This window comes from Diorhabda carinulata, chromosome 1, assembly GCF_026250575.1.
Source record: "Diorhabda carinulata isolate Delta chromosome 1, icDioCari1.1, whole genome shotgun sequence".
Taxonomy (NCBI): domain Eukaryota; kingdom Metazoa; phylum Arthropoda; class Insecta; order Coleoptera; family Chrysomelidae; genus Diorhabda; species Diorhabda carinulata.
The window spans coordinates 5,939,963-5,955,326 of NC_079460.1; the positions used below are offsets into that span (position 1 = coordinate 5,939,963).

General features: G+C 29.5%; 1 protein-coding gene across 4 annotated transcripts in view; it reads right to left on the reverse strand.

Annotated features, from left to right (window-relative positions):
- The window catches only part of LOC130902157 (neurofibromin), a 51,309-nt gene that overhangs the window by 16,486 nt on the left and 19,459 nt on the right, over positions 1-15,364 (reverse strand). For 2 of the 4 annotated variants that reach the window (XM_057814046.1, XM_057814037.1), the window contains 4 exons: positions 13,950-14,208; positions 11,960-12,216; positions 1,732-1,934; positions 891-1,077 (listed from right to left, as the gene is read on the reverse strand). In XM_057814046.1, coding sequence (XP_057670029.1) covers positions 891-1,077; positions 1,732-1,934; positions 11,960-12,216; positions 13,950-14,208 — 906 coding nt within the window. Of the gene's footprint in view, positions 1-890; positions 1,078-1,731; positions 1,935-5,564; positions 5,652-9,222; positions 9,400-11,959; positions 12,217-13,722; positions 13,808-13,949; positions 14,209-15,364 lie in introns of those variants that run through there. The other 2 variants (XM_057814064.1, XM_057814056.1) reach the window with 2 other exon arrangements.

A 15,364-nucleotide genomic window follows, 5' to 3' on the forward strand; every position in this document is an offset into this window, starting at 1 on the left:
CTAGAAAATCTGAAAAAGGTGCAGCAGCGAAAAGACGTCGCGTATAAACTTCAAAAGCAGGGGAGTGGGTTAATTATAGTAGTAGAGTGGTGCTATGGAAAACTATCCATTCGACCTCTCCGATGACGAACCTAGTCTTGCTTCCAACAATAATCATATGAGATATACAAATACAAATTAGAAGAAGAGACTTCTCTCGATCTAAACAAGTATAACTGATATACAATCTGAATTTATTACATCGATGCTTCATGCAACAGATTTCAACAGTCAGAAAATCGTTAGTTTTGGCAAAATAACTAGCACTTGCAAAGGAATCTATTTAGGGCAAGTTGTATGATGGAACGCGAACAAATCCCTGCTCCATTTTTATTAACAAATAGCGACTAGTGACTCTAGCTAGTAGTATTTAGTCAAACAGGCCAGCTTCTCACCTACATAATCGGCGCTAATACGTAATATATATTTGGAACCGATCTCGACCGAAATAAAATATCTCTAGACTTCTAAACTTTCTAAGTTTGTTAATACTAATCCTATCTATTTGAAATAAACACCATTGTTCTTGTAAAATTAAGTTGTATTTACTTTCGTCAAAAAGAATATACTTTTTTAAAATTTTCTACGCTCATTATTTGGCGCCCAATTACTTATTCAAATACAGTGACTATAGTAAATATGTTTTGTATAATAGTAACAAGAATAATGAATAAAGCTGTTCGAAATACTTTAGAAGTAGTTAAAATATGAAAAATTTAAGAGAAAATATCATAATAGCCTGTAGCACAAATATATAAATTAGATACAATGAAAGACTTGATTGTTTATACACCCTATAATTTAGAAACAAACAATAGAGAAAATGCAAAAATTTGTTTAAAGTTATCTACCTTATTAAATGGTCCAGCAAATCTCCACAGCCCTCCAAAACCACAGCTTTGTAAATAATGTAATTGTTGTTGCTCAGTATCTTCACATGCTATCATATTTTGGATTATACTTCTTACAGCACTTAAAATTTCTTGATCGTGGCATGACGATAGAACATTGTTAATTTTCATATCTATTAGATTATAACTGAAAAAATAAAATATCAACTATTTAGTCCTCACAAATTTTAAAAAATGATGTTCTAGACAAAAGAGTAGACTACTCTAGTATTGCTTGCATTAATAAACTAAGAATAAATTCCTCAAATCATTGAAAGATAGTGAACTTGGTATTTTACTTATACACTAAAACCATTCAGTTATAAATATAAAACAGACACATTTAAATGTGCTTGTAATTTTGCAATTTAATTAATTGTTTATCAGTAATGATAGTTTCCTTTAGTAAATCAGAGAAATGTACTATAATGAGAGGTACCATTTTTGTGTTTCCCAATTGGCGCCGCCTATGAGTGCATCCTGAAGTATAGATGTGAATTTATAATAACGCGCGTGAAACCAGTTATAATATATTTCTCTCTAATACCGTAAAAGTTATCAGAGAAAATATTTGGAACGCTGCAGATCCGTTTTATTTAAAAAAAAATATATCTTTTAAAATTTTTATACCTATGTAAAATACATTTCAACCCTGATGTCTATTTATTAGAACTTTCACACAGTGACATTTCATTTCGGAAGCCCAACTCTATACCAGCATTTAGTGGCAACTTCAAACATGGTAGAACTCATTATTACGTCTATTCAATTGACAAATATACTGTATATGAAAAATACTTACATTACGGGAAACACTTTTGGAAAAACAACTGCGCCTTCTGAAAGATATTGATACAATGTTCGTGTTTCTGCTTCGTCAGTGCTATACTTAACAAGTGTAGCTAAAGTTGTTAAAACCAAAGCTTGGGTGGAAAAATCGGTCAGTACTTCTGGGTCTAGTAGAACGTTATTTTCATTGCTAACTGAAACTCTGGTACTTCGATTCTAAAATATATAAATTATTTATAACTGGAACACAAAATAATAAAATACTGACCCAAAAAACTTAATTTTATTAAACTATCAAATTAACCTATTTATAAAAAATTATGTTTGATACTACATATAGGTAATGTAAATACTTGTCCATTATTAATAAAAAATTCAAAATTCTGTTCTGAATTATCCAAAGAAATAATCAATGCACATCTATCTAATTACCGTGTTATTATAATTATTAATTTTTTTCGTAGATGACTTGATCAGAATACCATACATTCCACAGATGTGAATTTGACGTTAAGTAAAATCATCTGGTCAGTTTAAATCAATAATTAGTACAAATTTCCTCTGAATATCTAACCTATTGGAATATTTACAGTTAAATTGAATAACGCAGTGTTAATAATTGGTAACAAAATTGTGAAAGGCCCGGGGAAAATATTTTTATTAGATTGTATCCAGTTTAAAAGTCTCCACAATTTAGGAATTAAATATATATTTTTCTATAGAACTAGAGGCTGGGAGGTGGCATATTGAATGATTTACTAGTCGCAGCTTAACATCAAGTTAAAAGAAAATGGGAAATAATTGAATATAAGTAGAGCTGCTCATACTTTACGCATTCAAATGCTTCAAATAGCTATCAAATGTATTATCTATTTTAATATCTATCAATAATTTAATATGAATATATGATTGAAGAAAGTTGCATACATTAATTTCAATTTACCAATATTGAATGTTTTCACTATTATGGCATATGCTTCAAAAATTTAATATTTTCCTAGTCTGCAAACAAACATGTAATGTTTCATGTATTGAAACTAACGCCATAGGAAATGATGGTTCAACAAAAATTTCATTAATTTCAGTTATCCTCATATTATTAGTTATATAACTCCAATTATCATCATAATTGAGCTTGAATTAAAACCTCTATAATCACTTGTAACTCTAAACTTAGTTCCAAAACTGTAATTCTTGAAATATGTGATAATTTTATTGGCGTCTAAAATGATGGGATTCAAAATTTAGTTGTGTATTGAACCCATACATTAAAAAAATATGAATATATGAAAATAGAATCATTAGATGCTTGACCAAAAAATTCCGATTTTAATCGAACACTGCGATAAAAACCATGTGCTGCTTTAACAATGATTCTGAGTTATTTATTAAATCTTTTAATTGTTGTTGTCCTCTACTAAGCTATAATGAATATTGGTAATCTCGATAAAAAATTTTGAATTTAAGATTGAAAGTTTGTAAACATCTTTATGTACTTAATACAGTTAGTACATTCTATTTAGTATTATATGAATATTTCATTAACAAGTATGGAAGTAACGAATTTTTGTACACTAAAGCTTTATTACAGTCTCTGCCTTTAAGGCTTACATTTCATTGAAATCAATTCTCTTTAAATTAATTAATTTCACATAAAAAATTACTTACAGTTCTAAAACAAAACAATAATTCTGCCATAAAAATGATCAATGTAGTTTAACATAATAAGTTATAAATAGAAATTTCATTACTCCCCTAAACTAATATGTCTCCAATGAATATTGTATTTTTCCAAGTAAATAAAATTTTAAATTTATGATTTTTTGGGCCTATCTATTGCTATAAAGAGCAAAAGAAAAATGAAGTGTGATTAGTAGCATGAAAACTGGACATGACCGATATTCACCGACAAATATTTAGCTGCTGTTAATCGAAGGAAGTTGATTTCTCATAATATTAACTTAACATGAAATTGAAACAAAAAATAGTATAATTGAATTGAAAATTAATCAAATCATTACATAATCACATTCATTTTACTTTGGATTTAAATGTTGGTGTCAAAAAAGGCATACTGAGTAATTCAAGGCAACATGCAAGTTAATAATTACTTACAGAAAAAGAAGTTACGCAGACAGTATTTTTAGAAAACTTCATACCTTCAGAAATGCTGTATATATATTATATACTGAGTTATAACTTGTGACGATAGTAATATTCATTTAAAATATTAATTAAATTAATAAATATATATATATATAAAGATGAATGTGAGAACGCGTTTTTTTAATCATAAAACAGTAAATCATTATTAGTTACATTTTTGAGGACACAGGTTTGATAGTATTATTTTAACTGATAATTCATTTCAAATACAAGGGCGGTTTGACAGAAGAGTTACTTTTTAGTATATATTTCAACTGCATAAGAATGTAATATTTTACATGAAAGATAACATGAAAAATCTATATTCAAGGTGAATGTCAAGATTGCTTAATGCTGACCAAAAGCTCTATCGCGTTCAAATTTAAAAAATGGCTTGATTGAAAGTAGATTATGTTGTAATATAAAATATTTTTTCCACTACCTTGAGTAAAGTATATACTTTAGACACACGTAGAGAAACATACTTTAAGCAGAAGTGTGTAAAGAAAGTTATTATTAAGGTCTCGTAGTGGCTAGATTGCGAGGCTCACATGCAGCAGGTCCCAGGTTCAAGCGCGCTCATTCCATTTTTTTATTTTTCTACTTATGTAGTAATAACTATTTTTAGGTGGCATTTATGCATGCCAAATTTAATAACTGCACAAAGTACACCTTCAATATTAGTACTGTTAATAATTGAATTCATCTGTTGTTTTGTCAATTTGTTATAATCTTGATTGAAATGTTCAAAATATTAATGAATATGTGATATATTTTATAAGAAATCAATGAAAGCGTTAGTTAGTTTCTTCTACCGAAAAATCAAATTTACTATCAATTATGGTAAAATTGATCAATTAGTTTATTTCAATCTACCTGGTATAATATCGTTTTATTGAAATTTTGAGGTAAATACATTGATTCTAATACTATGTTTTTAATGTTTTTTTACTAATATGTTTTTATCTATTCTACAAATATTTTAATTATCATATATTAATTATTCTTTTGAAAATGTTCCCAAGGAAGGAGCGAAACATTAAGTTATACATATCTAATATAAAAATGTGATATTTCATCGAAGTTTGATTATTTCCTCCAAACAACCTACGAACCCAAGAAATTAGAGAGAAAAAAAAATAAATTTATACTCAAATGGTTGAAGAAACCGTGTAAATATATATTTTTATATATATCACTTCTATTACCAAGTTATCAAAGACTTCCTATTCTTTTTTTAATTTCTTGTCATTTTGGATTGTTAAGGTTTTAGAATTTCAATGATATTATTGTGGTACTCAAATTAATGTCAGATCTTTCATTTTCCTAAAAAAAAAAAAGATTTAATGCATTTGTAATATTTCCGCCGAAGTTACAATAGAAATACAATAGGATTGCTATGATGGAACTGTTTCAGCAGATATAAATATTCTATTGTTGAAGTCATAGCCATCTTAATGTACTCTGTTAACCTCGGAGAAAATATTGTGAATATAACTATAATATCTAGTTACAAAGAACTTACCATGAAAAATTTACAGCATTTTATTATATTTCCATTAAAACTAAAGAACTGACAACAATGTAACCACCACCATAATATGGCCTCATATGGCCTATCAAAATTTCTAACAATTTTCGAGATAATTGAGACGTTCCATATATAAAATCTTTTATATTTTTGAGAAAAAGCGAAATTACCTTATTACTTTCATCATCAAGAGGTTTTGGTTCTTTTGAAGTTGGCATGGAAAAAGAACGTTGTGTTTTGAAGAGAGCTCGTGCAGTCTGAATATGAAGGCCGCCCCCAAGAAGGCAAAACAGGCAAATAAGCAACAAAAATTAGTAAGCATGATGCTCGTACAAGTACTTAGTTACTGGGCACTTGTACATTCAAATCAACTGCTAAATATGATTTTTTTTACGAATGTCATACAAAGTGTATTTTTATGATAAACAAATAATCTACTGAAATTTAAAATTTATAAGGTGGCTTGCAGCTTTATAATACTATATATTAACTAGAGAAGAAAACTTTCAATATAAATGAAACAGAAACAAATAGATAGAATGTAAAATTTTACTTGTAGAAGTTAAAACAGTAATATTAATGTTTTGACTACATTCAGTAATCTACAGCAAATTCTATATATTTGTTTATAAATTGGAAAATATACATTCCAGAGGACATAAAGATTAGAAATAAGTATGCACGATCAAAGACAACTAAAAGAATTCAAATACACTTTGTCTAAGTGAAAGAGTAGAGCCTAGCAAAAGGTATAGATTATGAGCAAAAGAGACGGATTCGATATCTGAAGTATAAATGAATAGAGAAAGTATAAAAAATGTATAAATTCTGCCAAATAAATTTGAAATGATTTACATTGATCGTAAAGGATCCGTCAAAAGAATGGTCGAAGGAAATTGAAATAATTAATGCTATTCTATTGATTGTGGTTCATTTACCATTTTTATTGGATTAATGAACTATGATTTATGAACTAATATTATAATTGTACTTGTGATTATTATTAAAAAAAAGTTCAATAAATTGTGTGATTCTAGAAATTAATACATTAATAATTAATACATGAAAATATGGTGTCCTAGTATTATCGAATTTAGTATGCAGCAGATTATAGTCCTCGTATTCGTTGCCTATATTTCACAGATTACAAAACAAACATTGAAATGTAATGGTTATAAGTTTTAAATACTTTGAACTCGCCATCTTCGTTAGGGATGACATTTCTTGTCAGCGGAAGTGAATCTTGAGTCTTCAGAATTCGATGTTATGTGGTTTAAGCCCGCTACAGGCAGTTCTCAAACCTTATAATAAAAATAAAATCGATAGCCCCCAATCAAACCACCCATCGCAAATATTGTTATCGCTGGTGATTTTAATGTTGATCACGTCAGCGGGTTAAATTTTTTTAACAGAAGCAAAAATTAGAGACGGGAAAATGAAGATTTTGCCCACAGTCATGCACCGACCCAACTTTTCAATTAAATAAACAGAGTTCCCAATCGAGATGGTGACTTTGCAAATCTCTTACACCTGCTTCTACCTACACACCCTGATCTGGAAAATGCGACTGTATATGCACCACTAAGATTATCAGATCATAAACTAATTACAGCAACATGTGAATTAGAAATTCAAACTCGGGATCCAGGTAGACCACATAAAGTTTGGCATTATAGATCAACCAAATGGAAGCATCTAAAAGATTTTTTTATGTTTCCTTGAAATGATGTTTGCTCCAGTGTGTACAAATTTTGAAAGTAACCTTGGCAGTTATAGTACCCTATATTCATTTAGCTCCTTTAAGAGCTTTGCAAAAAACTATCCATGGTTTGATGAAAGCTACACTAGAGCAGTCAACAACAAAAATGCTGCTTATAGCAAATGGCGCTCAAATCCTAGTCTCGAAAATCGTATAAACTTTGTTGTCACGAGAAATACTTATTAGCAAACCATAGATGCTTGCATTTAATGATATAATGAGAGTGAAAAACAAACTTCTGAATTGCCAAATGGATCAATATCTTTCTGATCTGTAACAAAAGCGGTCAGCCAAGGCTTTTGTAAGTCAAAAATTCTACCGTTGACTGGAGAAAATGGGTCAATCACAGTGAAGCAAAAGAGAAGGTGGACTTATGGGGTAGCATGTTTACTACAAATTCAACTCTTTATTCGTGGGAAAAACTATTACCCAGCCTGCATGGAGTTGGTTCATCGATGCCAGAAATAGAATTTCGACACCCAAATGTTGCAAAACTTATCTAAGACTTGGACATCAATAAATCCACTGGCCCCGATGGAATACCACAAATCGTATTAACGAAATGCGCAGCAGAGCTATCAAGTTCACTAGGAAAGCCCATATCAAGAAAGAAAAGATACCGTCCGATAGAGAAATATGCAGAATCCAGAGCAATCGCACTGGACATATCGAATGCTTTTCACAGGGTTTGGCATACCAACCTTCTAAATAAAGACCGTACGGTTTGTCGTTCTCACTTCGACTGACTTAGTAGCTGTTTTTACAAAACAAGGCTGGCACTACAGCTCAAGATTTAGTCTTGTCTGGACATAAAATATCACAATCACCTCAAATTTTCTTAATGGATATTGAGGTTGAGACCATTATATGTTTTGGCATAGTCACGTTGCCGAATTATCTAAGGCAGCTTTACAAAAACTTGAAGCCCTCTTTAAGACCAAAAATCTATATACTCCGCAACAGCTCTCCTCTACAAACATACCCTGATGATGCTCGAATCAATACAGAAGAGAGCAATTTGACTTACAGGCGATAGAAAGTTGATCAGAAACTTGGACACCCTGACCTGACTCCGTTTTACCGATATTACCAGGTTAGATGCTCTTCTGAGCTGTCTAGTTTAGTCCCACCTAAACAGGGTTTACCCTTTTGTGCTTGCTTTTGACATAAAAAAAAGTTTCGAATTCTATTATTATTTATTATTATATGTACAAAATTTATATTGATCTATAGATAGTAACTGCTTCATAATTTAGGAAATAATCAGATTAATTCCATAGATCATCCTCTGACGAACCGGCTGAGAAAATATTGTTGAAGTACATTTCTTATACATTGAAATTCTTTTATAAATCAAGCTTTCAAACTATTAGGTTTAGAGTATATATTCACAACAGTGTTATGTTTCCAAGATATTGCTGCGGAATTATTTAGAAATATATTACCTTCATACATTAGGAAATGATAACATTATCATCAGTTTCTCAACATCGAAAAGAAAATTCGGTATACATAATAAATAACGTGTTTATTTTTATACTGCTAACTAATAAAGTAATAATTTTTCCATGGTTTATGAATATTTTTATATATTATATTTAAAATTAATTTATTAATTTTATTAATGTTACATTATTATGTATTGGCTTATTATACCCATTAAAAATATAATGTAAAATCTTTAACCACTAGAAAATACAAACGTTGATTTCAAAATATTAAATAGTTTTCAACATTTTACTATTATTATATTATTAGAATATTTTATTTTATTAGAAGAATAGGAATTAATAACTATTTATTGTGGTTTGTTTGTTTTGGAATATATATATATATATATATATATATATATATATATATATATATATATATGTATATGAATTTCAATGCTTTGTTATCAACCTTTGTTATCAACCAAGTATAGTTCCATTCTAGAAGTAACCTTTTAGAATACAATATAACAAACACTGTGGTGAAAATAGGATATTCATAATCTACTGATACTCAAAGCGAAAACACGAGATGAATAATATCAATCAGCTGTATGAAGAAAGTCGACTCTGTCTTACTTTTGCGGGGCTTTGATTTGACACGTTCGGTGGGGGATTCTGTTGAACGGGCACAGATCTAGATCTCTGGGTTCTATATAGAGGCCGGGTTAAGCCACCATTCGGCTGAACGCACGGACTCTGGGTTAAATCTAAACTTCGCCAGCCCTTATTAGCTGTCGAATTTGTGATTTCTACCTGTGTTAGGTATTTTATTAAGTTTCATGATTATTTTGTATGAAACAAAGCAATAATGAATTTCAATTGAAATTTTGGACATTTCTGCAATGTTAAGGATTCCATATAGGAAGAAAACTATCAATTTTGGGTGTTGCATTGAACCCAAAGATTAAATAAATTAATCAAATACAAACATATTTATATACTATGAATTCTATGATTAGCTGAAAAACTTGAATACCAGTAAGCACTGCTATACTGAATCGGGATATATCTTCATTCTCTAGATAATCAACTTCTAATTCTTTTGTAAGATGTACCTTTCACAATTAGAAAACGTATGTGGTCCATACAAATTTGCATTCCTCCATATTTTGGAGTTAACTTTAGATTCCAGTGCGTGGGATTATTTAAAAGAACTTCATTAAACAACCCCAATTTTAATATGTTAATTATATTCTCGTAGATTTCCTGAAAGTGTTTGGCAAATTTTATATATCCCACAGATGCTTATATTATGGCTAGAGGTGCACATTTTGAGCATCTTGTACCATTTTTTTGTTTCATGTGCATCAAAATATTTTTGATTCTATTAAAAAATAAAAAGACTGAACTCTCAAATTCCATAATATTTTTACGGGGTGCAATGATTTCGTCAATTAAAAAAAAATGATCTAATAATAAAAAGCAACTTTATTTTATTTATTCAAATAATTTCTGTTATGAAAATTATTATACCATTTTCAACATTTTTTTTCATTTGGTTGTAATTTGCAGAAATGTTCAAAATATGAGAAAATGTATAACCCATTTGCCACGTTTCACAAAATTTAAAATCTAGTGTGTCAATGATGCTCGTTGTAGTTTTCTTTTTTTAATTTAAATGGTTGAGAAAAGTAGCGAAATATCCGTGTTTAAATTAGTACACTCGTAAAAAAACGGAAATAATTGGTGGTTAATATGTGTTAACAAATTCAATGACATATTTTGAAAAGCTAAGCTATTTTAGTCTTATAGATTTCACAAAAGAAACTCGGAAAAAAATTGAAAAGCTCATTTTAATGTCATGAATAATGCTCTACCAAAATATGAGTCAGTTTGATTCAAATGTAATCCCAATTATGTTAATTCATATAAATATTATTATACCAAATTATTTTAGTTAAAGTACATGTTGTTTAGCAGTTTTATTCAAAATATCTCAATATTTTGCTACCTTTTATATTAATGAATACATTATTGAAAAAAAAATTATGTTCAATACTTCATATTAAATTATAACGATAGCGAAATTTGTTTTAATGAACATCAATTAATGTTACAATTACTATTTCTCACAAAACATAACAGAAACATCAAGAAAAATCAAATCCCTGTATACAGAAAAACTAACTTTGCACATTTTTAACACATACAGTGACATATTCAAAAACAAGTATTTGTATCAATTTCCACTTTGACACAACACTTAAGTTGGAACCATATGGAAAGCTTTTTTACTATTGGTTATAATAAAAGAATCATTTCTGATACATAATGCCACCATCATATATTAATATTTTTACCATATACGAGGTTTCGGAAAATTTTAGCCTAATTGCCTAACTAATATAGTACTAATCTTTTTCACAAAAGAGAAAAATATGAAATTTTTTTGAATTAAAAATTATATTTTTATATACTTAATTTATATATATATATATATATATATATATATATATATATATATATATATATAATTATATCCAATCAGCATTAAAATCAGTTTGGTGATTCTCTACCTGCATATTTATATTTATTTTGAATTTTTAATAACTTGATAACATTCTTCTGTATTTTTTAAAGTTAAAATTAATATTTTATCAAACCTCGTATAAAATGCGTAAAATAATTGGAATCTGTTATTTTTTATAAATCAAATGATAAAAAAGTTTTCCATACGATTCCAGCTTAGATAAAAACTTTGTAGAATGAATTGAAATTTCTCAAATTGCTAAATCTTTATAGAAAACACAAATTTGATACTGTTTACTATGTTATTTAGTTTCTTTTGTGTTTATCTAATACTACTAATAATCCTAATTTTTGTATAAATTAAACATTATTCCTTACATTGTCACAAATAGTAATTAAGATTAATATTTATACAACACGCAAACTTTTGGATAAGTAGATGATTCTACTGGCACCGCTAGCATCGAGTCATTAATTAGTTTGGTCAGAAGGCTAAACAATTTTTCCTACAAATATTTTTAAAATATTTATTTATAAATTATGAGGATATATTTTTAACTTCATTTCATTCATTCGAACGACTGTATACATAAGAAATGTGTAAAGGTTATTTTCTGTCTAACATCAAGTGATTAGTCTCATATACAAAAAAAAATCACAAACGAATAGATTAATAATAGATATTTCTGACTCAGATGACGTGTTATTGTATGAAAATCTAATACTACAAGAAAAATGACAACAAAACAAAATTACCAATACTGTAACAATTAAAAATATAATTCAGCACCAAATCTAACTACTTAAATTTCAACTTAAAATAAATGAAGATTTTAATTCTCACCTGGTGTTGTCCCTGAATACCAGAGGGCTGTTTATGTCTAGCTTGAGCCAAAGCCGACTGATCTAGTAAATCCCACGATTTCTGACGCCGATTTACATTACCAGAAGTACCTCCCGAATTTGATCCTTGCTGGGTACTAGGATTTTGAACACTATCTATTATGAAGTTATCTTGAGATATAGAATCGGTCACGGTACGAGATAGTGAGTGTTTGATGTGACATCTACTCTTAACTTCTTCCGAAAATCCGACCAGAGCTAAAAATATAAACAGTGTCATGTACAATTCTAAATGTTATATATTAAAAACATTTTGTGCACTAAACACCATACCATTTTTCATTTTATTTCCGAAATGACAAAGATAGATTAAATCTGCTGTATACTTAAGTATACATGAAAATTATCGTCGGCTCGGCAATTAGAAAATCATACATTCTAGGGAGTTTATATATTATATAAGCTAATTTCGACCTAGCCATTTATTTTCAAAATTTTCATATTTAGTTCCTCTTTAATTATGTTACCCATTACACATCAGAGTAAAAGAGATCCTTATCACATGGCTAAGACCTGATTACTCCGTTCAGCTTCAGAACGTTAATGCACGAGATCGGGATTACTTTCCACATATTCAGATCTTGCTGTGTAAATCCGATCGTAGTTTTTGAAAACGCCTAATTTTCGAGTTTCAGAAACCGCTGATCCTGAGGAATATAACAAGATAGTACTTATCTGTTCCCTCAATATCTAAATTCTAAATTACTCCTTTCCATCCAAACTCCATTATATTATAGTATATATTATAAATGCCACCAAAAGAGCAAAGGACCTCTAACAACTAGGCAATGAAAAATTTGCTCCTAACATTTGTCGAAATCGATTAATAGCTTAGTTGCAAGCAGTTCTTCTTATTTACAAAATTAGTTGTTTCTTAGTATTACTATTCAATTGACCATCTCCATTTTATATTATAACAGCCATTAACTTAATTTAACCGAACGATGTATATTAGAAGACAAATTTGCAATCAATCAATGATGCAGAAAAAAACTTTTCTTCAGTTCAAGGTGTATAAAAATTACTATCTACTTATGGGCGATTGATATTTTTAACTATGTTTTCACTGATTATATCCAGTAGAGAAGAAGCAAAGATATGTCATTGCTTGGAAAAACATATAAAATTAAAGTTGAAAATGTTTTTCTTCTAATATGACATTGCCATTTTCAATTACTACTATCAATTGTCTTATATATTTTTATACATGAAACATTATACAAGTCACATGTCTAAGTTTAATTATTTGATTAATCTATTTTTGATGATTTGATAATTGTGACCAGTGTCAGATTAAACGATTAGTCCAGTATGGGGTGAATGAATAGAAAATATTGGAAATTGATGAGCTAATTCGTAAGAAAAAATGTAGAAAGGGCCTACTACAAAAGAAAATTATGACCCACATATTATTTTATTTCTTATCATTTAAAATCAAATTTCATATAAACAGCAGTACAAATTTAAACAGCGAATTATTTTGGATATCACATCAGTGCGTATATTTTTTATTGCCTTGCTGCAATAGTTTTTGATTAGTTCTGTAGATATATAAAATGCATCCTAGTTACGTTAAAATAAAAATTTTCCTTAATTGTCAAACCCTCATGATTCACATGTACATACCAAGTATAAAGTATTTATTCATACATATCCCTTCATTATACCATAAACCGACACCCAAATAGCATTAAATAAACTTACTGTCAATAAGAGTTTAATTTGCAAATAATATAAAACTTTTTGAGAGGCACTGTCATATTGAGTAAATAATGATGAAACAATAGTCCTGCAATACAAAACTAATATTATTTTTGTATTTTCTTGAGCAACCACGTTAAATGATTCCTAAGTATCCTTGTCGACTTATTTTGTATTATATTTAATATGTCAAGAGTCGAATTGAAGACATAGTAACTTCAATTACTTACCTGTAAGGTATGCTACACTATCAGGTGTAACTTCAAATTTATCTCTTTTGTGTGGCTTTGAAACAATTGTTAATAGCATAGTTAATATCCGAACAGTTCTTGAAACTGTAGTTGGTGTGGGATGTCTATATCCCTTGAGCAAATGACCAACCAGAGCAAAATGGAAGTTTGCTTTAAAACTTAAGCCCATTGCATGATCCAACTGTTTAAAATGCCATTCAAGAGGCTCTCTTGTTTGCAGCATAACATTTTCCAATGACTAAAATAAAACATTACCGTATAAAATTTATAAAGTAAACGATAACGCCAACACTTGTGAAGGCATCAGTGTTATTTTGAATTTCAAGTTTACAATCTCGCGGGCATACTTTCATTAATTTCTCAACTGTGCAGATAAATTAAGCATTGAGTAAATACAAGGTGGTCCAGAATTTCTAAAGCTTCAAAAATAGGAGCACTACTTTATGTACACGTTTCAAAACCTTAAAAGATCTTTACGAGGATGTATTGATATCTAGTTAGCCTAGACCAGTTCCATGCATAAACAAAATTACGTTACCATAGCCAGGAATAATAACTTATTAGTATCAGAGTCAGTGTAAAGTTTGACATCAAAAAAGTAACGCAATAAATGAAAAGAAAAAAGATGTCTACCGAAATTGTGAAAATCGAAAAATTGGAGTATCGAGCGATCATCAAGTACCTGTATTTAAAAGGTTTAAGAGGTAGGCAGATTTACGAGAAGATACGCTTAATACCCTTGGTGATCAATGTCCTTCGTATGCGACCATGAAAAATTTTCAAGCTTCAAGCAAGCTTCAAAAGAGGAAAATTTTCCATTGAAGGTGATAACCGATCGGAAAAGCCAGTTTCTGTGTCAGTCCCCGAAAATATCGATGCAGTTCATGACATGATTTTATCAGACCGTCGAATTGGGCTAAAACGAATATCTGAAGCACTGAATATTTCATACGAACGCGTTCATCATATAGTTCACGTCAATTTGGACATGAGAAAAATTGCTGCAAAATGGATCCCCAAATATTTGAATGTTGACCAAAAGCGTGTAAGGGTAGAAGTATCGCGTTTGATCTGTGCTCAATTTGAAAACGATGTAGACTTCTTAAAACGAATTGTTACTATGGATGAGACGTGAGTATATTTCTACTATCCAGAAACAAAGCAATAATCGATGGAATGGCGACACGATTGATTGTTTGGATAAGGGTAGAATAATAACTGGAAATTACTATTCGACATTACTGAGAAAAAATGCGGGAAGCTATTCAAAGGTGTTTTGTTTTTGCAGGACAACGCCCCTGTACACAAATCTCATGTTGCCATGCAAAAAATTCGTGATTTAGGGTTTGAATTACTGGAACAACCCCCTTATTCCCCAGATTTGGCTCTGTCCG